Source organism: Gobius niger (assembly GCF_951799975.1).
Source record: "Gobius niger genome assembly, chromosome: 10".
Classification (NCBI taxonomy): domain Eukaryota; kingdom Metazoa; phylum Chordata; class Actinopteri; order Gobiiformes; family Gobiidae; genus Gobius; species Gobius niger.
Window position 1 is genome coordinate 17,151,622 of NC_136861.1, and position 26,064 is coordinate 17,177,685.

The 26,064-nt window shown below is 41.1% G+C and overlaps 2 protein-coding genes across 13 annotated transcripts in view; both read right to left on the reverse strand.

Moving 5' to 3' along the window:
• srcin1a (SRC kinase signaling inhibitor 1a) overlaps nt 1–26,064 on the reverse strand; it is a 160,135-nt gene that overhangs the window by 133,088 nt on the left and 983 nt on the right. For 6 of the 12 annotated variants that reach the window (XM_079564353.1, XM_079564361.1, XM_079564360.1 and 3 more), the window contains exon 1: nt 25,509–26,027. The exons of 2 other annotated variants lie outside the window; for them this stretch is intronic. In XM_079564353.1, the coding sequence (XP_079420479.1) occupies nt 25,509–25,584 (76 nt within the window). In that variant the 5' untranslated portion in view covers nt 25,585–26,027. Of the gene's footprint in view, nt 1–25,508; nt 26,028–26,064 lie in introns of those variants that run through there. 4 more of the 12 variants (XM_079564356.1, XM_079564357.1, XM_079564354.1 and 1 more) reach the window with 2 other exon arrangements.
• Nucleotides 1–26,064, reverse strand: part of ttyh3a (tweety family member 3a) — a 268,746-nt gene that overhangs the window by 36,558 nt on the left and 206,124 nt on the right. The window lies entirely within an intron of this gene.

Sequence of the window (26,064 nt, forward strand, 5' to 3'; positions counted from 1 at the left end):
ATGCAACACAAAGCAAAAACTAACAAACCTGATGACAGCAAACAGCAAAATGAAAGTTTTGGCCGTAGTTTTGCCTCGGTTCCAGATTGCCATTTTGAGCGCGGTCCAGCGGTTCAGACGCTGGCAGCGGTGGTGGATTTGGCACGAACTGATTTCCGTTTCGACGTGGCGAGATAAAAGCAGGCTTTGAAACGCAGCACTCTGTTTGACCGCTTACCTCCCGCAGCTGAATCGGCCTGTCCCAGCCACAACAGCTGGCCCACCGCCTGCCCATCGGGGAGAACCACCTGGTAGTCCTCCTCGTCTCCGTACACGCCCTCAATGGGGAACAGCAGACACTCGGGATCCATCTCTGATCAATGTGCAATCTCTCAACTCCGGACCATAGCATGCAGACCTCTGTAGGGTAATGAAAGCAGATCTACGCAACGCTAGGGCCCTCCTACCTTCGCAACATGCCTCACTGAGTCTGCTTTTGTGTACGAGAGGCCTAAATAGGACGACTGGCTGTTTACAGTGAACAAACACAAGAAGAGACCCACCGACTGTAGCACTTGTTCACTTTCCCTTCGCCCTCTGCGCCTGCTGCATTCTCCCCACATCTGGCCCTTCATCAGCTGTATACGCTTTTCACGGCGCTCGGGGCAGCTTTAGCACTTCCTCTCCATCTTCCTCCTTGCATCGCTCCCTTTTCTTTGCTTTCTGAAAGGTTTGTGCAGTGAAAGGGCCTCAGATGAAAGGCTGGCCTCAATGGGAGCCTGATTGCACAGACAGCACTCGCGGCCCCAAGGTGCTCGCTGCTGAGTGGTCCCGCCCCCGACTGAGACGCGCACGGACGTTACCTACAATTGGAAGTGGTTTTGAGGGAATACTACAGGTTAGACGGGTTAGAAGTCGTGTAACTGGTGGTTCTCAACTGGTGTGTCGGGACTGATAAGTGGGTCATGGGATCATTTTCAGTGGGTGGCGAGACTTTCCCAAAGAACATTCATATATAATAACTAAAAAAGTTGTTTTGCCCATGATTATAGTTTTTTTTTTTTTAAGTATATTTAAAGCTTAAATCAACAATATAGAACACTGCATGTTACATTATAAAACAGTGTTCAAACTGCACAATATTTTATGGGTTATTCTCATTTGGTTCATGGCTTGTGGTCATAGGCTCTAATGCTTTAAGCAGAACTAAATAACTCATGCCCCTAGAGGCCATAAGCGCCACTGCAGGTGTTGTAGCATGTTACGTTATTTTACCCATTAATTGTCCATGAGAGTAAATACTACGCTGACAGAAAAGACAAAGGGAGAGAGAGATATTGTACATCCAATTACGCAAACTTGGCTGTAAATACTGCTAAAGTGGCACTAGCCCACAGTTAGCTTTGCCCGTTAGCTTGTTAGCTTCTTCTTTGTGATTCCATTAGTGTGTATTGGTGACTCCGACCCAGAGGCAGGAAAGTTGCAATGAGATGAAAGACCCCCCAATCATCCCATTAACACTTGTATTACCCCCAGAGGGACTACGAAAAGGATTTATTTAGGTAAACAAGTTACTTAGTTCTTCTTTAAGAGTTGAGATTGATACTTCTTTATTAAGACTTGATAAACTTGTTTGCTTTTCTATGATATACTATATGATAGAGACAGACACATAAAAAGATGGGACTAGTCCAAGCAGCTCTGATAAATGGCCTGCATTCAACAAGGCATTTGTCTCAGTAGAGATCGGGATCGAATGTTATAAATTGAACATTTTATGAGCAAAATCTGCGATGTTTTTGACCACAGACATAACATCAATATAGATATACAAGACGATAACAAGAGAGCCTTGCAATACCGCAATCAACTGTACATGCTTTTATATGTAAATACTTTTATGTAAACTCCAATATTTCAAATCTCCATTGGTTTACAAAAATGTGCCACTAATCTCAGAAACAGTGGTTTGGACAACGCTTTACAGAACATATTATGTAAACCAATCAATGTGACTAAAAAGATGAGGTACTCGCTTCATTTGTACAGTTGTCTTTTCATGACAAAACAAATATACTGACTCTAAGTTTCACTCACAGATTTTGCTCAGGTTTGATACCAGTTGAAACATTTAGACCATGTTTTAAATGATTCATCTCTAATAGAGCAAAGTGGACACATACACGTGTCTAGGGAGAACAGACAGTCAATGTGAAGCACTGTAGAGAGATAAAACTGCCTGGAAGATGAAATTTGTTGTCTGGAAATGGCTAGACAGTAAAAAACAGAAACAAAACTAAATCTATAGTCATGAATTTCTGGTGTGAGTGTTCTGAGAAGGCAAAGCATATTAAAGAAGTCTATTCATATGACTATTTTTTGTTTATTACTATTTGCAGATTAGATTAGTCACAATCGCAAGGTCCGTCACAATTTGCCATTATGGAAAGTCAGTTAATTAGTTCAAGCCATTTCCCAAAGAAAAACTTACATGACAAATAATGAAAAGCAGTGGATTTGAATGCTAAACCAAACGACAGAGCGGCCCACAGCCTTCTCAAAAAGCCCTGGTTACAATAATAGCAGCAGCTTTTCTATTATTACAAGTCTGTCGGCTGCCGATCGATAATGTAGAGTGAATTTGCGGTAATGCGACCACAAATCTACTTTTTCTTAGCGACGGCGAAGGGAACGCAAAATGAAAACTATGTTGGAAAAAGCTGCCGTGAATGCAGCCCAATCAGGACGCAATCGACTGCTCGGTGCCATGGCAACAGAATGAGTTTTTTTTAGCGCCTCGTTTGTGACGTTCGGATGAAGGGCAGGGACCTTTTCAATATTTTGAGCACTTTTGACCATTCAAAAGTCAGAACAACCCCTTTTCTCTCTGTGACCTCTGTGATTGTGTGGAGACCTCAGAGGCCTCTGAGTGAGCTGCACAGAGAGAGGACACTGACTGAAGCCTGAGCTATTGCCTCTGACTCACCCTCTGAACCCTCAGTTTGACCTCCTCTAGGAGGCGATAAAGAGTCCTACTGGCAACAAAGGCTTTGTTTAACCTCTTGCCCCCCGCCCAAACGAGTTCGGCTTTACCCAAATCTATAAGCTTCTTGACTGGAGAGCTACAGTGTTATGTCTTATTTGAAAGCTAAAACCTACAAAAGTGATCATAACTTTTTTGTCACATTGTTACCGCGTTTATGTCACATTTTGGAAGTGTTTTTGTCGGATTTGCGTCTCTTTTTGTTGCTTTCTTGTAATGTTTGTATGTCACTTTTATGTCACGTTTTAAGCGTTTTTGTTGAGTTTTTGTGGCTTTTTTGTTGCTTTTTCATTGCTTTTTTTTTCATTGCGTTTTCATGTTTTCGTCACTATTTTCTCATTTTTTGTTACGTTTTCGTCCTCATATTCGTCGGTATTTTTATGCTTTTTCCCCCCAAAGCTTTTAGATTTGGATAAAGCCAAACTGGAGGAAATGTGCTTGGTTCAGGCAGGGGGGTTAGAGGTTAACCTCTGACCCAATGCCTGAAACTAGCGCAACAGTGTAATGTCTCATTTGAAAGCTAAGACCTACAAAAGTGATGGGAACTTTGTTGTCACCACATTTTTCTCACATTTTTGATGCGTGTTGTCACGTTATCGTCTCTTTTTTGTCATGTTTTCTCCACGTTTTTGTGTCACTTTTAGTCGCTTTGTAGTTGCATTTTTGTCATGTTTTTGATGCTTTTTGTTGTTGTTTTTGTTTGTTTGTTTTTAAAGCTTTTCGATGGGGTTCAGGTGGAGGTTAAGAAGTTCTTTGTCCCGTGTGTTGAGGGAATTCTGAACGAAGCAGCAACCACGACATAAACGGACTGAATTGTTCTGTAATTTTTTCTTTTTAAATATAATTATTTATCAGTCTATGTATTTTTCTATTAGGCCTGTTTGTATTGTCCTAGTCCAATGAAATCTATCCTATTCTATCCAAACATCCTCCACCAACCTAAGTTTTTTCTATGATGTTGTTTTCAAAGGTAATTAAAGACAAAGAATAAAGAACAAAAGAGATGCACAGTCTCTATCTCCAAGTTGGAGCATCAATAGTTTACTGCTATGTTTTAAATCTTACATCACATTTTATTGGTTATTGGTCTTTCCAATGTGACAACAATCACGCCTGTGTGACGGAAAAAATGCCACCACTTCACGACAGCCTTGAATAAATCATTTCAAAGACAAGACACTTTGTTCCTGGTCCTGTTTCATGTGGATAGTCCCGGTAATTGCAAAGAAGGTAAGGTGTTTCTTCTGCTTCGTTGTTTAAGGCACGTCTATGCACAAACACAGACCTTTCCCATTCATAGCTTTATAACATAAATCGTGATATACATTTTGATTGATGTATCGATCTGCTTTATTATTTACTGTTTTGTAGTTGGATGGGAGGACGCCAATACTGTGTGTTCTTCTACCCTCCATGCACATTTACACTATTGTGCTAAATTACAAATAATGGCAGCCAATTCCCTCCCTAATTCCAAACGATAATACGCAAACAAGCACACATACAGTGACAATTGCAAAGCCTTTCAGCAATTTGAATAGTAAACGGGGGATTTTTGACCTAAATCGGCATCTTTCATCTTCTATCCGTCATAAAATTGCCTCATCTTTTAAGCTTCAGTCCAATTAACGTGATTATGGTATCAGACAGGGATGCATGCGACGATTATGCTAATAGCTGCACGGTGCATTGTGGGTGTACGGCACAGGTGCGCTGCTCCGTCGAGGCGTCGTAATTCTGAGCGGGGAGGGATTTGGCCCAGCACGGCAGCAGAGGAATATATTAACACGAAGGGCAAACAAACCAGTGATAAAAGATGACCTCTGAACTCAGTGGAGCTGTAAAACCAACAGAGGAGGAAGAAGGCAGCGGCGATATATCCCGCGAGCGAGGTTTATTACTGAATTATGAGTCCGCTCCGATGCTAAGGGTTATCTATAGAAAGAGAATAAGTCATTTATATTTTAATGTTAGTTGCAAGGTTGGCAGAGAGACCAGCAGTGTCAGGGAAACTTCACAATAGTGCTTGACAAGTGCGACTATACATTGCATGAACTAATCTAGAAATAAGTAAGACACTTCTTGAAATAAGTAACTTTGTCCCTGTTAAAATCCGTCCATGAGGCAAGTTTTTCCCACTTTCCCACCAAAGATCTTTTTTTTTTATCTAAAATTGCCACATGGACTGATTTCTTGATTGTTGATCAAATCAGGGACATATTTATTCATTTCAAGAAGTTTTTCCTTATTTCTAGATTCTTATAGCAGTGTATTAATATCACTGACACAATTATATCAAGATTTACATACAGCACACGTTTCAACTTTTTAAACATCCATTGTTAGGATAAATAATCTAGGTATAAATAACACTACAGGCATTATCCCATCAAAGTAAAAGAATTAAAAGATGAAACCCAACGTTACCATTGCACCTAAACACAAGCATTCTTTAGGACAGCAGCAGGAGGAAAAGAAGATCTATACAACAAGGACAAGCTGATACAGATTCAGAAGTGTTAAAGTGCATATGACACATTAGACACACTTTTTTGCCAAAACATATTAAACACAATTACATTTTATATATTAAGATTTTGCTAAAAAGTTTTATTTAGTTTGACCATTTTTGTGATGTTTTTCATCCTTATTGGACACTGACAAGAAGTGACAGATTTAAACTGTTGCCGTTGCCGACCATGTTATGTCAATGAGAAATGAGTCAAACTGCTTTGGGACTTTTGGTGCGCTCCAAGTGATCTCGGAAGTCGGACTTTCGGAGCTCCGACTAGGAAATTTCAACTGAAACGCACACCAACTCCGTAACTCCGACTCGGAAACTCGGGACAGAAATAGCAAACCAGAAAAAGCAGCATTTAAAGATGGCTGCGCCCAACGTGAGCTGTAACAAATGTAAAGCTTCAATAAATTATTTGGCTGAAATAGTGTGAATAATTAGCAGAAGATATGGATAAGAAATAGGAGAGATGCCGTCTTTATGGAACCTGACACTATAAATTTAGACTAATCTATAACCTTACTGTAATTAGTTTTCAAAAACAAGTTGGACATTATGTATATATTTTTAGGTGAACCATCTTTAACGATAACAATTATATGAACATGTACAGCCATAATGCAGTAAAAATGCTGTTCTGAGTTGGTCTCTTGCTGCATTGTCTAAGATAAAACCTCAAAGAATAGCTGATAATTGAATCTTACACATTAGATATCGCAAATTATGTTTTGTGTACTGCAGAAAGACCGGGAAACGTTTAATTTAATCGCATACGCACGAGATACAAGCTACACCTTTAAACTGAAAGATAACAGTGTTGAGAAACCTAAAATTATCTTTGCGAAAACGTGGTATTAAAGCAACACGTCATGCACTCTGAGAACAGTTTCACTCTTGTTTGCACATTGATTTTGTCATTGGCATTTCTCTGCGACAGTGGCTCAGGGGGTAGAGCTGTGGTCTGACCCCCGACCGAAAGATTGACAGTTTGACGTCCTGTTATTGTGTCCTTTCGCCAAAACTTATGGTGCCGTTTGGCCTAATGCAGCTGTAGAACTGTAGAAGCAGCTTTGTAACTTGAAAGTGAACTTCAACACAGATGCATTCCACTGCATCTGTGTTGAAGCCTCTGAATGCAGTTTTCCATTCAGCAATTAGATTCATCACTGGAGATGGTCATAGGACCCACCACTGTGATCTTTATGCTAAAGTGGGTTGGCAATCTCTAGAAGCGAGGAGGGAGCAGCGCTGTCTGCTGTTTGTTTACAACGTTCTTCTTGATGTCCTTCCTGATAATTTGTTTAATCTTATAAATGTTAGGTCAAATGCTTACCAGCTGAGGTCTCAGGACATTTTGACTCTCGAGTCACACCGTGTAAAGACAGAATGGGGAAAGAAGGCCTTTTGCTACTTCGCACCAAATGTCTGGAATGAGGCTCAGAAAACCTTTTGTGTGGATAATCTCGTGACCTTTTATCAGTTTAAATCCCTTGTAAAGGAGTATCCTCCATGTGACTGCTCTTGTTTTTAAGTTTTACACATTTTCTTAGTATTGTGTTGTAGTTGCTGTAATCATTCCACTGTTGTTTTATTGTTAACTGTTATTTACCTTGTATGTTTTAACAGGTCTCTCTTGCAAATGAGACACTGAGGCTTAAGAGACCACCTGTATAAATAAAGATCAATAAAGGTGCAGTATATGTTTTTTGTTTGTTTGTTTGTAGAGTGGGTATTATGTTTTTTGCAGGTATTTTGGTAATGATCTCAAACACATCTTTATCACTATCTGACACTGTGATTGTTAGAAAATGCCATATTGATCTCAAATAACTGAAACAAAATATCCAGTAGTTTCACTTCCTGGTTTTCACGCGATCACCCCAAGGGCTGGGCGATACATCAAATTAACTTGATTAATGCATGCTTTTGAAAACAGACAATGTGCAAAATGGCGTCACTCCACGTCCTCCTCACATGCTCTGTTTTCACCACAGGAGAACTCTGCGACTTTCTGACGATCTCTGCTGCTTTACAAAGCCCGTGTGTTTTTGGAGTGCGTTTGTTTGAGTGCGAGTTTGGTTTCCCCCCGGTCTGAACCTCTGCTCTTCTCTCCCTCTGAGCGGATACACGCCTACAGTAGCTCCGCCTCCTTTCCCCTTCTCTCTGGAGATGGCTGTCAATCACAGAAGAGCTCAAGGCAGGAGGATGATATTAAGTAAAATCGAATTATTATGAAGTTTTACTTTTGAGAGAAGACATATTCAAAACAGAAATAACAATATTAAATAATTGTATATTATGAATCTAAACAAAAATGAGCAGTTTTCTTCATATGAAAGATCAGCAGACCCTTTTAAGTTTTATTCCAATAAAATCGATTAAACTCATAATCACTCATACTGAGAAAAAGAAATCAAGATTTAATTTTTTGGCCAAATCCCCCAGCCCTACTTGCTCCCCTTTGCTGTGCAGCTGTTTCAGTGAAGACGGAAAAGAAAAGGTGCGGCTCGTGTGGCTGTGTGTTTTCACTTCACTGATGATAAAAGGATTAAGCTTAGCAACTATCGAGACCTGATTTCCTGGATATGTAGAACCTCCAGCTTTCTGGGAGCTGTTGCCGTGATGCTGACAATAGCCACTGGATTCAAAGATTACTCAAAGATACGCAAGTGGGTCGAAACACGGCTCCAAATATGTTTTTGAAGAGAAAACAAACATTGTAACATGTTAAAAAAGCTCTAAAAAAAAAAATAGATTTTGCATAGTACTCCGCTTTTTTAGTAAAGTTACAACTCGGTATTTAGAGACATTTGTGTAAACAGAAATCAGAATCAGCCCAGCCGCATTCCAATCAAAGCCTGATTAAAATGGGAGGATTGCTTCGAGAAGGGCGTCTGATGAAAAATGTTCTCAATAAGACAAACCACTGCATAAAGGCAAAGATACATTGCTTGGCTGTGGGGCTAATAAAGTGGCATGACTACAATGAAAACCTTCTCTATGATTGAATACTCCCACATCGGTGAAAGCCTATACAAACATGCTGCCAGTATGGGGTATTATGTAGTATTTATATTTCAAGCAGACGATGCATCATGATGTAGCATTTTATAGGTATAGCCGGGGCGAGATGAAACATGCAAAAGAAACAAAGGGCCGTGGCTGCTTTGAATGGCCTCGAACTCCTACGTCAAACCGCGCAGCACAGACGAAAGGACAAATCAATATAGACTCATGCTACGTTCAGGCACCGTCAGGTATATTGGAGCGTGAAGGCAAAACGAGGAGCGCAGGATGAAGGGGAGGAGAGATACGGAAGAGAGCGATGGGGCCCATTTGAAGGCAGCCTGCCCTTCCTTAGTCTCCCTCCACTGCGCAGCGCCGCTTTGACCTTCCTTCCGCTAAGATCATGTTCCACTTTCCTTCCAACTATCTCACCTTTTTGTCAGGCAGAAATGATTAATCTATTTCAGTCCCCCGGATCTTCTAATGCCTTCAATCAAATCCGCATTGTGCAAGTGTCACGTACCATCGTCACAACAATGCGACGCTCGACAGGGACAGAAAAATGAAGTCTTAAGCATTAGTGTTATTAAAATGAGACGTCACTTTGCATTTTTCATCAACGTGTCGGAGGCAGTGACAATGACAAAAGGGCAGGTGACCGTTATTCCCCGAGGCTGAGTGACACCGAAGGGGCACAGCTCGCCGTTTCTCAGACATGTGCAGGATTTCTCATTAGTATTCCGCCGACTATGAATCATTCTAAAACAGCCGAGTGCTATTACCACAACACACGGGGCACATGCATGAGGCACACGCTCCATCTCACTGTGGGCGAAAAAAACACGCACAAGCTTTGCAGGTGGAGACGTGCTGCAATAATGGGAAAATTCAAATTCAGGGAGTATAGGAGCCTTTTTTAAGCTTTGGTTTGTTGTAAATAGTCCATTCGCACAAAGGGTTTTACAAACAGTCAGCACTTTCTAACAGGATGGAGGCTATGACCAATAATGCAATCCATAAAAATACAATTTACTTTCAATGCGGAACTAGAGCTTTCACATTAAGGGCATTCTGACACCACATTACAAATAAAGTAACGTTATTGTTGCTTTTTCCAAACTTTAAGAATAAATTGTGTTTTACAATGCTTCACTATTCTTATTCTCATAAGATAAAGGCCACCCTAGACCAGATTCATAACCAAGCTAATCCGCGGCAATGGTTTATAAAATTCAATAAGCTTCAGTATATAAGACATCACAACTAATATGTTATTCTATGCATGCGAGTGACACTTGACTTCCAAGTGAATTCTCCAAAGGCCGCTGTCCTTCCTTTCTCGCTATTTCCCCAATAGGGATTAGCGATGTCTTGCACAAATCAATAATAGTTCAAGAAAACATCACGGACAGTGAGATACTCATGGACAGTCATATTAAAAGCATTGCGTTGGCTGGAGGAAACGTCTGCATGGGGCTAATGGCTAGTATAGAAAAAAAACACTGCAAAAACGAAATAACTAAAATGTATTTATACTAAAGACAGGATGATTATTTCTTGAGCAGGCTTGTTCAAAATCAAGACAAAGGTTATGAACACAGTGATGCCAGTGACTGTCCACCACTGACTCACTGCCTGCCATGTAATCTCTGAGCTATTTGTTTGTTTTATCGGAAAGGACGCAGCTACTAACTCATGAGCAAATAAGGAAGAAGAAGAACTTTATTTATATAGTGCCTTTCACAGATGAGACATGAGACAATTTTGCATTCACCCTACACCGGAGTCACCGGAAGAAACCTACACAGGGAGAACATGCAAACTCCACACAGAAAGGCCCCGTCCCAGTGGGAATTGAACCCGGACCTTCCAGCTGTGAAGCACGAGCACTAACCGCTGTGCTACCGTGCCGCCCGACTGGGAGACAAGGAGACAGGAAGAGCAGCGCCTCCTGAGTATTCACCTGGAAGTCACCTGTCGCTCGTGTGCATATAGCCTATTATCATCTGTGCACATGAGAGGACTCAGAAAGCACAACACCAAAGCATTGCTTCTGGGCTTGGCCTGTCAGTCAACGCCTAAAGCAACAGTAATCTGCAAGTTTGCATTCTACTTTCTTTAAAAGTGCATTTAAGCACATTTGGGATCACTGCCATGTTTATGTTTGGTGTTTTAGCTGATCTTGTGACATAGCAGCATAAAACCTGGAATAGCCTTACGGAGATTGACCAGAGACTCGCATAAGAGCCCAATAATCATCCTTGAATGCCAATTATACTGTACTCTATGGTGGACGTGACCTACAATAAACAAAGATATCAGATTTACAAACATGAGGAGAAAAGGTAATTTGCAGCGATACTCAAAGCAGAGCACAAAGAAACTTGTAAACACTTGAAAAGCACTTAGTTCGTGTGAGCCAACCTGACCTTCCCAGCTCTGAGGCCCATCTGTATTCTGCCCAGCTCCTGTTTGTGTTAAACATGCATAAAACCAGCCTCAGCGGACTACTAATGCAGGAAGGATCAACTTCAAATAAACAAAATCCGCTCTTTCTCCTCCCGTGTAATGTAAAAGTCCTGAAGAATTTGCATATCTGACTTTGCTGTCCGTTTTATGGCAAATAACTTTTAAAAACAAGCATCATCCCCTTCATTCTGGCTGTTCTTAGATGTTTTTGATATATTTTTGAAATGTAATAAAATATAGCAACTAATAAAAACTGATGGTAGAAGTTTGAAAAATCTAGCTTCATAAATAGAGCTTACATAAAGGAAAAAATAGGGCTGAGACAATTTTGTGATTGATCATCGTGATACGTTTTTATTGAATCACAATACTTGACATCATGCATATCAATGAGTCTGCTGTGCTCCGCTGTTTTCACACTCCACTGCGAGCCAAATGTGGTCGAATAATTCTGCCAGGACAGAAGAGAACAGCAGTGAAGGACCGCTCGCACTTTTCCAAACTATTTCACCAAATGTCTGACAATTATTTGGTTTATAACACACTTGTATTGCCTTATTCGTTTCATTCAGCTCATGGTATCACAAAGGAATCGAATCATTCCCGATGGTGGTATTATGTTGTGACAAAAGCGTGGCCTTTGGAAAATACATTGAGGAAATATGTAATTTTATCTAATTGGGTTCCATCCTCATGGTTCCAAAGCAATATAAAGGAGGGATATTTGATTTACATTTGTGCCATACCACACAACTCATGCATAAAAGAAGATGGTGTTTTGCAATTATAAGAGAAGAGCCAATAATAGGATGAAATGAAACAGGAGCAGTGATGAGCCTGTTCTATATGTGTTCAGGTATATGTGCGAGCCAATATGTCCATGTGGGTAGGAAATAGAGTCAGTTTATGCAACACAATCGCCAATTAAATGTCCATGTAGATTAGTGTTTCTCATTTCAAATCATTAAACCGTAATTAGCAAGCACCAAATATGGGTTCACAATTCCTCTCATTTCACCGACTACAGGACAGAAAGTGGCAAAGTGAAAAAAATGTAAACAACAAAAGAACACGCCTGCTGTTTTAAGACAACACTGGGAGGGATCCAAGCAATAAGAAAAGTCCCGGAGTGGCCCAAAATAACCCCTTTCTGCCCGGCATTTGTCAAAGCTGCGAAACAGAAGGTCCTTTAATGAATCCTGTAAACGCATACTCCCACTCGAGCAAGCGTGGCATCAGCTATTCTATGAAGTTATGAATATTTGAAGGTTGGTTGGATTGAAACCCGAGGAATACGAGTGGAATAATATCATTGAGTGAAAGGGAGGGGATGAGGGGAGGGGTCAGAGGAGCAGAAGGTAATTTCATAAACACCTGATGCAATTACGTTCATGCAGCGTTTGATAACACCCACCCATTACCAACCCCCCCCCCGTTATTAGGAACGCAATAAATAAAAATTACACAGGTATGAATCACTGCAGGCTGTGTGTATCGCCAGCTCGAGCATGTGTTTGGCGGCACGAGGAGCAGGAGAGTCACAGTGGAAGACGGAAGGCAGGAGATTCCCACAACACAAACCACGTACACCATGCCGGGACACTACCTGACCAAAAAAAAAAAGACATGGATTTAACTAACTGTTATGATCTGGGGTTGCTGTAGTTGGTCAGGTCTTGTTTCAGCAACACTATGTGCCAGAAGAATGCGATCAGCTGACCATACTGGATGACCAGGTTATCCCATCAATAGATTCCTTCTTCCCTGATGGCACGGGCATATTTGAAGATTTTGCAGGCTCACTTATAGGCCAGACATAATTTTCACACATGGATTAGCCGCCACAGAGCTCAGATCTTAACCCCATTGAGAATCTTTAGAATGTGCTGGAGAAGGCTTTGCACTCTCCCATCATCAATACAAGATCTTGGTGAAAAATTAAGGCAGCAGTGGATTTAGACATCGCTGAAGCCTATTGAAGCAATGTCACAGTGAATGTGTGCTGCAATCGGAGCTAAAGGTGGTCCAACCAAATATTAAAGCGTGTGACCTTTCTCTGCAGTGACTTATTTGATGGTCAGGCAGTGTAAATGGTAAATGGTAAATGGACTGAAATATACAGCGCTTTTCTACCTACATTAGGCCCAAAGTGGTTTACAGGAAAGGAACCAGTCACCCATTCACACTCTCTCATTCATACACCAATGTACGCAGGCACTGGAGGCAAGACGGGTGAAGTGTCTTGCCCAAGGACACAACGACAGTGTGCACCTGCGGCGGGAGCTGGGATTCAAACTCCCAATCTTCCAATCATGAGACGACCCGCTCCACCATCTGCGCTACAGTCACCCTGTGTATTTAGACACTGATTTTTATAAAGCTGTATAGTACTTAAAATGATCTTAATCTTACGTACATAATTACTCTTGTTCATATACATTATTTAACGAATTGCATCTGATTACTTTTCTTACTCAAACAAAGATTATTACGCCTATTTATCACTGTCAAGCCCTTCGAGGCATCAAATCTAAAACCTCTGATGCTCAGCTAGACAAAGACTATACTATTTTTGCAGATATACAGTTTTTGGAAGTAGTTTTCTACTACAAGTTATGAGGTGAAATAGTAAAAAGTGTGGCTTTATAAATTATAGTTTTACAGTGCACGATACATCACAGTGCATTGTATTAGTAATGTGTTCCAGGTAAATCTCAGTGCTACAACTGCAGGCACAAGTCAAGATTCAAAGAATATTCAAGTAAGGATATGTTATAGAGTACTTTTACCGTCCTCAAACACATACAGTAATCTTGACTTAGGCGATATCGTGCGAGAGCTAGTATAATTGTGTATTACATATGTTGATTTTTGGAGCGCCAACGACTAACAATGCCACACCCTGTTTTCTGCAGAGGGGACAAACAGTGCTCCTCCACACCTGCTATGTGCTTCCTGCCTTCACAGAAACGTGAATGTTGAGCGTCTGCCAGCACCGAGCCAAGACTGCTGAAAACACAGGAATATTAGATGCGTTATGCACGGTCTACCCAAGGCGATACCGCATGCATGCATAATAGCTTTACAGTATCGCTGCGCCTTTGAGGGGTTAAAAGAACAGAATGTGTCAAGAGGAAATGCTGTCGGGAAGGTAGAGTTTTACAGTGGCATTTTTGGGCACTTGTTTGTTTGCTGGAAGTAAAAAACAGACCAATTTGACTGAGGGTGAATCAGAGTTACAAACGGGTGCAAATAAATGTCATTATTTCAAGTATAGTTCAGTATTTAAGTTCATTGGGGTGATTGATAAGTGAAATATGATGCCTCTGAGGGATAACAGCAGCATTAACCCCTGAACTACGAGACAAAGGCCATGGTATGAGCTCATTTAAAGTCTTAATTTTCCATTTCCAGTTTAGTTTCTACTGCAATTCTTCTGTAAAACTTGTAGAGCCACATTTACTTTCACTGACTGAGGCGATACATTCAGAGTCAAGGCAGAGGACACGATGTACTACCACACCAGTGTCCATGAAGTGACACCTGAAAAATACACGGCGGCTGTGAAAATGTTAATATAAACAGCATCGAGGATTTAAACAGCCTTTAACCCCGGCCCCTCACTGCCCATGATCACGTTACCCCTTCGCACGGATCCTGTTTCCTTAGTAACAATCAGGGGACATGTATAGCACCGGGAGCTATTCCGCCCTCCATCTGTCCATCACAGTTAATGAATTAGCGTAAATCTTGACCAAATATTAGTGAGCTGTGTGCTGCACAATAGACCAGAGGCCACAGCGCCATTGTGAGTTCCACTCCTGGCTCCGATAGTTTGCTGAATGTCTCTTCCCGTTCAACACCTACTTTCACCGTCTCATAAAATGAAATTTAAGAAAAAAAGGAAAAAAGGAAATTTACGAGACAATGTCCTCTGCTGTCTTTTATACAGAACCAGAGAAGAGAAGAGTGTGAATAGATACTGCTTTATTCATTAGGAATCACCAGTTCGATAGTATTTGTGACTACTACATGGCAGAGCAGCGTGTTCTTCTTAAGATTACGCTTATCTGAACATAAACAGCCTGTTCTGCATGAGATTATAAAGTGATAAAGTACATCGGAGGTTTGGCAAATAGAAAATCTACTTTCACTGTCCGGTCCAATAACCTGTGAGCAAAAGGTGACCTATGTGTAGGACTATGAATGAAAACTGGGAGTATTGTTTGTATACTTTATTGTCCCCGTAGGGACATTCGTCCTCTGCATTTAACAAATCCTTCGATGCCGCTGGGGCAACCCGTAAGGAGCAGTGGTCGGCGGCAGTGCCGCGCCCGTGGACCCATCTCCATGATGTGGAGCCAGGGTGATGGTCAGAATCAACTGGCTGGAGGATTTACCTATTGCACATGTTTTTAGTGGTAGGGGAAACCGGAGTACCCGGAGGAAACCTACGCAGACACGGGGACACCGCTGCGCTACCGTGCCGCCATTGTGGGTCGACCTGACCAGCATGTTTTTGGAGTTTGGGGAAACCTTAGCTCCTGGAGGAAACCTGGCTGGCTGCCTTCAATCCTCTGACCCACTGAAATGGAGCAGCACCTCCTGGGTTTGTACCTGTTTCAGAGCGTGGTGTCCTGCACTGGTCAGCTCTTCCTTCCTCTTCCTCCTGCACAGCTCCCTCCGCACCACAACAGTCTTTCATCATCTTCTGGGTTTTATTCTCCAGTGAACGTCCATTAGCCAGAACAATAGAGGGCATGTGTGGCTTAGCTGTGAGTCTCGCCCTGATACCTCCTTGTTTGTCCCTTCCTTGTTTCCTGAAGCTCCTGAAGCTTCCTGAAGAAATGCGTAGGTCTCAAATGGGTTTAGCTGATAACCTAGCTGTTTACTTTTAAAAAGCTGCTTTCTTCAGGACTGAACTGCATCAAAAAATATCCAAACCCAAACTTGAAGATACGGAGAGATTCATTAGAAAACACAAGTCAACAGCTTCAGAATAATCAGGTTCTATATCAATTTATTATCACATTTTGTTTCATAAAATTGTGGTCTATGGCTTCTATTTAGATTTTGTTGTTGTTCATGCATATGGTAAAACGCAATGTGTTTTTGCAGAAAACAAAACAAAAATAAGAAACGATAAGCGCAGTAAGAGGCAACCTTCAAATCTCCTTGCTGTGACCTGCCCAGGCTTTGTCACTGATTACCACCACGTGCCGTCCTCAGCGGAGCTCCACGTTATTGGACAAGGTCACGCTTTAGGAGGCAATTTTACCGGGGAAATAATGACCAACCGGTGACTCACTTCCTCTAGCAATATTAGATAGTGAAAAAAAAATCTAACTATACGGGGATATGAAGTCCCCTCCACAGCAGCGTCAGCACAGCCATTTCACACCTTCTGCTTATAACACATATTCCCCATCGCTGCGCACAATCAAAGAAAAATCCTCTACACTGTGCAGCTGTCTTATCTTTTGTATCTTATATCACGGGCTTCAAAACTGCTGATGCAATATGGGCTATTTTAAAGCATGTGGATTCCTTTTCTGGCCTTGTTGCGAAGAAAAATGGCCGCAGCTCAGCGACCAGGAGAGACACCAGGACGCAGGTTTGATACGGGAAAAGAGAAGAAAAAAAACTGACCTTTTCATAGTGGCTGCTCTAATGCTCTGTGGCAGGGGGTTTGGGCTCGTCCACTGAACTCGCATGCAATATCTGAGCGGCTTCACTGGCAGAGCAGGAAGCCGACGTTATCTTCTTGGCTCAGAGCAACTCAAGCTGGACTAATGCAAGCCCATAACGCCAAAAATGTTTATAAGTCATTGCATGTACATTAGTGCGTGATAGCAGGCTAATGGGAATCCCTGGGAGTAGGGTAGCTCCTAGCGGAGAAAATGAGAAAAGGAAGGTGGCAAAAATGAATAAATATTAGGTTTAAATGTGGCCTATATTTAAAATATTGATAGTTTCCAGCAAAAACATTGTGTCTACATATAAGACCATACCAATGATATCCAATGTATGGGGGTTAGGGAAAAGGAAAAGTAGGTAGAAAGGTTGTTGCGTAGTGTAGGATGATAACAATGGCATGCCGAATAAAATGTAATAACGTTCAGCCAAAATAAAGATGAATTATTCTATGCTTAAAGAAATTGTGAGTAGTGTCAAATCCTGCTTGCATTTTTAGTCGGACTGGGAGATAGTTTTGTCAAATCCAGATTTGGTGCTGATTGGTTCAAACAAAAGAGCCAGAATTTTAAAATGTTTCTGCCATTTGTGATTTTTCAAAATCAATGCCAGACTGATTTATATTTAATGAATTAATTTTGGAAACTCAACTTACACTTTCTTCTCAAATGAGACAGTTGTTGTTGTGCGTCGTTTCTATCTCTTACAGGATCAGTTAAAATAGTGCCTTGTAAGTTCGGCAAAATAGCCGCTATGATGTGATGTTTTGTAATTGACTAGATATAGACTAGATACTGTGAGTGTTGTTGTCCATTCTTTTGCTGTTGTTTCTATATTTTGCTGTTGTTTTTTTATTATTGTTTTGTTCCTTTGCAGTATGTTCCTTGTTTTGATTGTTAAATGAAAATGTTATTGTTTTTATTTCAGGGGTCAGCGCTTATAAGCCTTTTGCTTCGACCCACTCCTTGTGAGCAAACTAACTGCTCAAATGAACAAATAAACTAAACTCAACTAATTCCGGGTAAAATGTCGCAGTTTGTTGTCATGGAAAATTATACGTATTACTTTGTGCATTGGAACATCGCATTATGTATCTATCGGGCCCTCAGTATTGGATCGTGATAAAAGTGTATCGTCCCAGCCTTTTTAGAGTTCATCTGACTTTTCAAAATAAACCCAATTTTAATCAACAAAGTATTGCTTTCTGCTTCGATACCATTCAACACAAAACTGTTTCCATTTAGTTCCTCCAAAATCGAAACCCGACTCCAAGGAATGAGCTGTAACTGCCACAGGACCGACTGTAGACTGGACCATAAAAGGTACCATGCCAATATTTGCAATCAGCCATGAATTTAATCACAACTTGTTTAGAAATTGATTAATAACACAAAGCTAAACCCTGCAAGTATACACAGTCAGAAAAAAAGGCATCCACTGGTCGAAAACAAGTTGATACAAAAACAAACATCATTCTCTTTGAGTGAAGTTATATATTCTTTTAGCATTCTGTTCGACAATAATGAGGCCTATTTGCCCAAAACAGACATCTGTGGGTTTATAGTGAAGAAGACTTGAGGCATTTCAGATTTGATGCTCTGAAGTCTGATCACCAAGTGGTACTTATTCGCAAACAGTTTTTAAATCAACTTTCAGTGAGTGGGTGATGGAAAGCTGGTAAAAGATTGGTGTTTGCAGAGTGGAACCCGCGTGAAGAGATATTTTCCAACGTTTCGATCCAGCGAGTGGCAGAAGGGAGGCTAATCTGGTCCAAATCATTAGAGATTGAGCTGTTGCGTTCCTGCCTGGGTTTCTTGGGAACCAAAATGAGAAGTGATGGAAGCGAATGGCCACGGAGAAAGGAAAGTGTGGTTACTTTTAACAATGAATCACAATACGCCGGCTGTCTGCAAAGGATATAGGCAGGTAAGTATAGAAAACAACGAAAACCTGTCTCCATGAGGATTCATCACACTAAAACCTGCTACTTGTGTTGCCCTGCTACTTTCTTGTGTTCGTTCAGGGAAAATCTGTGTAAAATGGACAACAAAAAAGATCTGCTTCTCTTCACAAACGAGATTCCGTAAAATATTTGTTCAAAAGCCGTCTTATCCCGCATTGATCAGACGAAAACTCCAGAAAGGACTTGCTCCTCCAGCTACAAAGCATTTACATTTTTAATAGTTAACCAGAGGAAACACGTCCAAAACACAACTCAGCGGGACATGGGGGATTTGTGCGACATGATCTGTTTAGTCTATGTTTAGACCGCTGCCGTCCCGCGCAGTATTCGGAGTCTGACATGGAGATGCCCCATTTTTCATGCCTGCATTAAAAGCAGAGTCTGCACAGCTGCTATTTCCGTCACAACAAAACACCAGGTGAGAATCAGACAGGTATTAGACCGCTTTGTTCCTGTGTTTTTTGGTTCAGGGGAGCGGGGTATTGCCTCAAAGCTACGAGAACAAGATGCCTGCTGAGACAAGCTGGGCCATCCTCGCTCTCATGTCAGTTTTAAACTTTATTTCAAAATGCTATTTGTGTTTCAACTGCTGTGAACACATCTGTGTGCATAATTGGCTTTCGGGTCAGGCTTGACTTTAACTTTGCCAACATGTTTTTTTAAATGTTAGTCAAGTGCAAGGAAAGCAAGGTAGGGATTCCACTCTTTCATTCATAACCAGCCCCTTTGATGGTAATCAAAAATGGTCTCAACTTATATAGCGCTTTTCCAACTACGTTAGGCACGAGGGGGCCTTACAGCAAGGAAACACTCACACATTCACACTCTCATTGATGCACCAATGTACGCGGACACTGGAGCTGCGGGATTCAAACTCCTTGCAGATAAATTGTTTTGGTAGCTAGTTTGCCCTAATGGTCCCTAATGAACAGAACTGTTAATTTGAAATTCTTTATTTTTTTCTTGTGAGTTAATGGTAGCCTGGTTTGACCACACCCTCGTACTCATTGCGTTTCGTACATGGGTCTGGACCTTCACAATTGAGCTCCGTTATCAGATGGGAGGGGTGAACTCCTTAGAAACGATTGGATCTGATTTTCGCTAGCGTTTGGTCGTGACGTATGTAATGCGCCCGAGTGAATGAAGTTAAGCTATTATAACTCTTGAGCGCATTCCTTGCGCATTCTAAGGCTTCAATATTACTTTCTGGATATCTGGGAGCAGAGCCAGAATGGATTGAAGAGCTTCCATTTCCTTTGTATCCGCCGCCATTGCAAAACTACAACCAGCAAATGCAGCGCAAATGCTTGACATCACCTACAACACCCGCCTCCCCCGCCCGCTAAATGGTAGGTTGAAATTCAACCGATGTAACGTGGCCACTGAGATCAGACCCAGACGTACATGTAGGGAAATTATAATTGACCGGAGTTTACGGATGGCTAAGGCCAGGCTAAGTTGATGGTGGTTCACCATTTGAGAACCAATGGTTTATACTCACTACTGCCACCTCAGGTCATACGTGTAACTGCACCTTCTATATTAAGCTCGTGCATGACGGCACTTCGGACCCGAATTCACACCTTTTTGAGTAACAGTGCAGGATTTTAGCAGCAGTTGTGGTGAATAGGTCTGGGCTTAATCTACACCTTAGGACATTGTTGGAACATGTAGGGGGAGGAAAATACTTAATTTTAAGATTTTTAAACTCCGTATAGTCCCTTTAAAGTATTGCGCTCCTGTCACTGCCTCTATGGACAGAAAAGTTGGTAGAAAAGGATAGAAAGTTTGAAATGGTAAATCAAGGATGTGATACAAGAGAACTGAAGTAAATGGTTGTCTGGAGGCCATCCAAGAATACCTAAATTTGTCAATGAAAAAAAAAACAGCTCAATTAACCTGTTGCTTGCCGTCCCCCCTGATCAGAGGCCTAGGGTTAGGGTTAGGAACAGCGAAGGTGGTGTAAGTTGTGTCTTACACATACACAAGGTTTTGGCTTTCAAATGAGGCATCACCTTGGCATATAGGCTGTAAGCTCTCCAGTCAATACGCTTTGAGATTTCGATATGTAAAATTGCTTACCCTAGCTCCAACCCTAAACCTAACACTAAACTGGCAGGTAAACAGGTTAATGTGGATTTGATGTAAAAAGACAATGAAATACCATGACACAAAATGAGTGCTCCATATTGATTCACAAAGTTAGAAGTTCCCAGTGGTGCACTAAACATTCTTACAGCTGGTATCTTCACTTCTTATTCGCTCACTATCACCTCTCTTGGGACTTTCTGAAACCAAGCACTGGCTCAATAATGTTCTCTGCTTCCCAAATTAAAAATCACTACGCATTGAACGGACTGCGCTACAATTGTCAAGCGACGCTGTGAGGACAACGGTCTAACCAAAAACTAGTTGGGCTGAAGATTAACTTTGTCAACGAAGCTTGTCGTAATTCAATGTTTTCTGTCAATGCATTGCCCGTTTATAAGTATGCCCACATTTCCATTGAATTGCTTGAACATATTCACACTTGAGAATTCTGCATCATAGTGAAAAGTAAAGATGAAAGTTGAGAAGATCCTGCTGGCAGACTGAATAACTTTAGACGACAGGGATTTGCTTTCAACGTTAAGCATTATGCCAAAGTGACTTCTTTTGAGCTTTTAACGATCGTTTTGTTCTCTCGTTCAGGCGTACATATGTGGAGATGTGCTTTGTGTCTTTCATGTTTGATTTTTAGTCTGTCTCACCGGATATCCCACTGAAACATCTGTGTGTGGGACAACAATTGGAAATTAGTCATGCAAGAGAGTCATGCGAGTTAAAGGCACACTGTGTAACATTTGAGATTATAATTTTAGATTAGTGGCTAATCGATGAATGGCTTTGGATGAGGACCAAACCTATTTAAAATCTCATATTTGGCTGCCTTTAGTCAACATCGCCATGGAGACGAGCTGGACAGTGTTGGGCAAGTTACTTTAAACCTTTAATATATTATACATTCGTAGATACAGCTTTGAAAATGTAATAGGTTTGTATTACATATTACTGTTTCAAAAATGTAGCTGAGATACACTATTTTGAGTTACTATTGAGTTACTATTGAGTTACTTTTGGCAAATTATAAACTGAAAATAGAAATAATGCCACCGAGCAAAACTGCAGTCAAAGATTTCCTCTGCAGATCTTATACACCAGCGTCCATTATTTGGGAGGAGTTTGGCTTTTTTTCGTTCATACATTATATTCCCATATTTTGTGTAATAGGCGCATTGAGTTGCCTAGGCGCATTGAGTTGCCTTGTGTACGAAATGCGCGGTATAAATAAAGTTGCCTTGCCTTGCCTATGTTCCTTAGTTACTGAAAAAAGTAATATGTTTTTGTAACTCGTTAAATTTGTAATACGTTAACAACACTGGAGCTGGAGACGTCCACGCTCCCAATAAAGTTACAATTCAAGTCTTTTGTAGAGGTGCCGCTCACAACCAACACATGTTTGTTTATATGTGTTATATTTTTCAACAATAGAAATATCTGTGATGAAGTAAATGCTTGTATTTCATTCTACGTTGTTACGCGGTGTGGCTTTAACATGCACTGTCCCGGCTGAATAAATTAATTCAATGTAATACAGATGTATTATTGTGGTGCTTGTCCTCTGATTGTGGCCATTGCTCATAAAACTGGAACAGGAATAAGCCAGAAGCGATCAATGTTCCCTACTTTTCCTGCAGATCCCAATACGACATGGATATCAAAAGCAACGTAAAGACAAATCAATGAACTATTGGAGGCAGATGATTGGTTCTGGTAACAACAGCAGGGAATGGCCAGAAGGCATAGTCCTCCCCCTGCATAGAGATCTACTACATACTATGGGCTCTTTGATAAATGAATGCAATATTAAACAGCATGACTTACTATTCAATGCCCTTGAGAAGTGATTACTGTGCATTTGTGAGCGACACACGAGAGAACAAACCCTGACATTTAAGTTAAGTGCATTATAGAAAAAACAGGTTTTCTCCTTATGTATACAAATTGTATGTGGGTGTACAACGGGTTATGTACAACTCGCTGTTAGAACAACTCTGCGTGACGCGGGGAGACCATAAGGAACAGCTTGCTGCTTTGGAAAGAGATACTGGCATAATCCCATCCCACAATCTCAACAAATTCGTGCACGGCGGCGAACTGGGCCCTCGCACTTCCACGCAGTTTGAATATTATGTTAATATTTTGTTTCTCTGATTGAGCATCAGAATAAACGCAAGCAAATGCTATTCCCAGCAGGGGCAATTACTCCATAAATGCCCTTAAAGCGTGCAGCATCTCTCTCTGTCATAAAACATTGCATCATCGGCAGCCAATCACAGGGCAGCAGTCATGGGGCTTTGTGTGGCACGGACTTGGGGGATATGCAGGTGTACTCCTACGATGAGGACAGACAGACTGAATTCATTCTCTTCTCTGTCACGAGCTTAAAACTCTTTTTGTTCCTGGACAAATTTCCGATGCTGGTGACCTGATGCCGCTGTTAATGCTTTTCAATAAAAGCAACAATACAATACAAGATCCTACATGTTTGCCCAGAGTAAACACATGACAAGTCCCAGTCTATTCGCCAATCAGAAAAAGAGCAAACAGTGCAACAGGTGCTTATAAAACATCAACAAGATCACTGCTATTTGCTGAGGGGAATAAACAAAGGCGGATAAATGAAAGCACTGAATTAATTGAATCAGCTTTGGACCAAATCGGGCAGAGCTGACAAATAATCGCAAATGAACTGAAATCCGTTAATATTAGCACATCGCAAAGACTGCAATTATTAAGTCAAGCAACAATATACTGTCTCCCATCTCCTTATTACCTTCTAAACCTGTTGCTTAGACCTCCACAAAGACATGAATGTGATTTTTTAATTAGTTTAGTTCATATTTTTGTCCACTCGCAAATGAAAGTGTGCTTGAATACTTCTCAGAACAATTTAAGCTTAATGCTTTTCCCAAATCCAAAGCAGTCCTTATTTTTTGCAAATATCACTATAAATACTGGAAATGCCATGCTTGTTAAAGCTCTCAGTTGTCCAGGAGTTCTGCATTGTTGTAGAGCTTTTTCAAAGTCAACTGAGGTAAGTTTTCTTGGTGTAGGGATTGGCTTCTAGTCGATGGCTTTGAGAAACGTCTATATTTTGATCATGGCTAAATGTATGAGAAACATTTTTCACATTAGCTTGTGTGAATTACCTTTTTCAAATAGTAGGTTTGGTCGCAAAAGTAGGAAAGATTTGTTGATTTGCTTGTTTTTGCTTTATTGATTGCATCTTTCTAGTTTAGTATTAAGTGTGTTTACCTTGGCAAAGCAAAAAGTAACCATAAAAATCTTTAATACAACTGTGAACGTGATTTCCCCTGGCTTGCCCTTTCTTCTCAGCGCTGCTTTTATGCATGTGCACATTATGAGCCTATAGAGTGCAGCTCTGCAGCACGGTGAATCCACGTCTCCATCACCATTCTGCGAACTCATCACAATCATCCACAACACTCCTCCTTCATCATGACTATAGTCTGTTACACAGCGACTCCAGTGTGAGGCTGCAGCAGAGAAAGACCAGCCCTGGCTCCAGCTCAGAGGATCAGCTGCGTGTGTTGTTGACATAGCGCTAAGCTGAACATACATGATATAACACGAAACCATAAAGCGAAGCGGATCTGGCGTCTGTGCAAAGCAAAGCTATATGGGGAGAAGCATGAGCACTGTGCACGGCAAATACTCAGCTTTGGGTAATTTAATTTGTCTAAATTAAGCGTAATGCAATATGAAATGTGTAATAGGCTGTAGAGAATGCACTTATCATTGTCATTCAAACAGAACCCTCAACACTGGGCGTCAAAAAGGATAACAAATTTCTTAACTCCACCTAGTTGACTCCTGATTCCATGCAGTTGCCACACAGCGACATCATCTGCACGCCTTCTATATAGACATACTATACTAGTGACCGTCATCAAGAAAATGTTTGACTTTCGAAGACAAAATTACACACAAATAAAAAAATTAATACACTGCTTTTATTCCAAAGCACCAAAGCCTCTCCCCAAAGTTGCCACACATGGACAGAACACAAATAGTTTAAATAATTTATCATCGCACTATATGACAAAAACAGAGAAAATTTCAAATAATTATAATCACTATAATTCTGTTAAGTAAAAAAGCGTTTAATTGAAAAGCACAAATATGCTCAATCGGCCACTATAGGTCACTCTGTGTGCACCGAGGCTATAATGCATTTCAATATGAAGTCTATCAAAGCCCACATGTCTTACTATGTGACACCTAACCACATTTCAACCAACAAACTATTGCACAAACACAATAAAATAACAAGTGTTCATAGCTAGAATTCCCAGACTTCTAAAAACAACCTTCACAGAGAAAGCCCTTGACTTTACGTTACATGTACAACCACTGCCATAGCCGGCGTCTCATGACTCCGCATTCAGTGCCTGAATTCGCCGGAGTCTACGTTTCGTTTCCTCTGTGCCTCGGGAGAACGGGTAAATGTTTAAGATGTATGACTGCACAAATTAAATTCCTCTCATTTTACACTAAAAAGGTCAGCTGTAGAATGCAAACCACACAAGCGGAGAAAATGTTCAGACAATTAGTAGACCATTTAAACGCTATCACCAAAAACAGCTCAAACATGGGCACGCTTTAAGAGGCATTTCATGTTATCTCTGTAGTGATCAGTCTTGCAAATGCACACATCAATTAGCAATCAAAACGCAATTGTAAAAAAAAAGGAGACAAAATCTCCAACTCACCCGAGAATAGCCGAAAAAAACCCTTTTTGGGCTTGGGGTCCTTAGAAGATCCCTTATTTTTGTCTTTGTCTTTCATGTCGCCTGCTTTGCTCTCCACTAGCGGCCAGACTGTCCCTGGGTGACGGTCATGCAAGTGATGAAAGAAGGAAGGAGGAGGCGAGGTAGTGAGTGAGACAGAGGAGTAAAGGGAGGGACGTGAAAGTGGATGGATTCCCGAGCAAACACCAATGTCCTTCTACTACGGGGATGTGTACCTTACTTTAAAGTTGTGATTTGCGACATCCTGATGGCTCGCTTTTACAACAAGCGATCGCAATCTCATGAGCGTTTTGACACATTTTTATCTTCCCTCCAGGCAGCTTCCTCGGGGTGTAACCTTCCCATTACCCCACTCATAACGTACGCTGCGTGCACAATCAAATTAACAAGCAAACATTTGTCACACAGGAATCAATGACAGCTTTAGTTTAGAGAGCAGCGGAAAGATGGATGCCTATTAAGACGGAGATAAGCCAGTATAACAAGGCAAATACAGTTGTCCTCAAAGGAAAAGGAT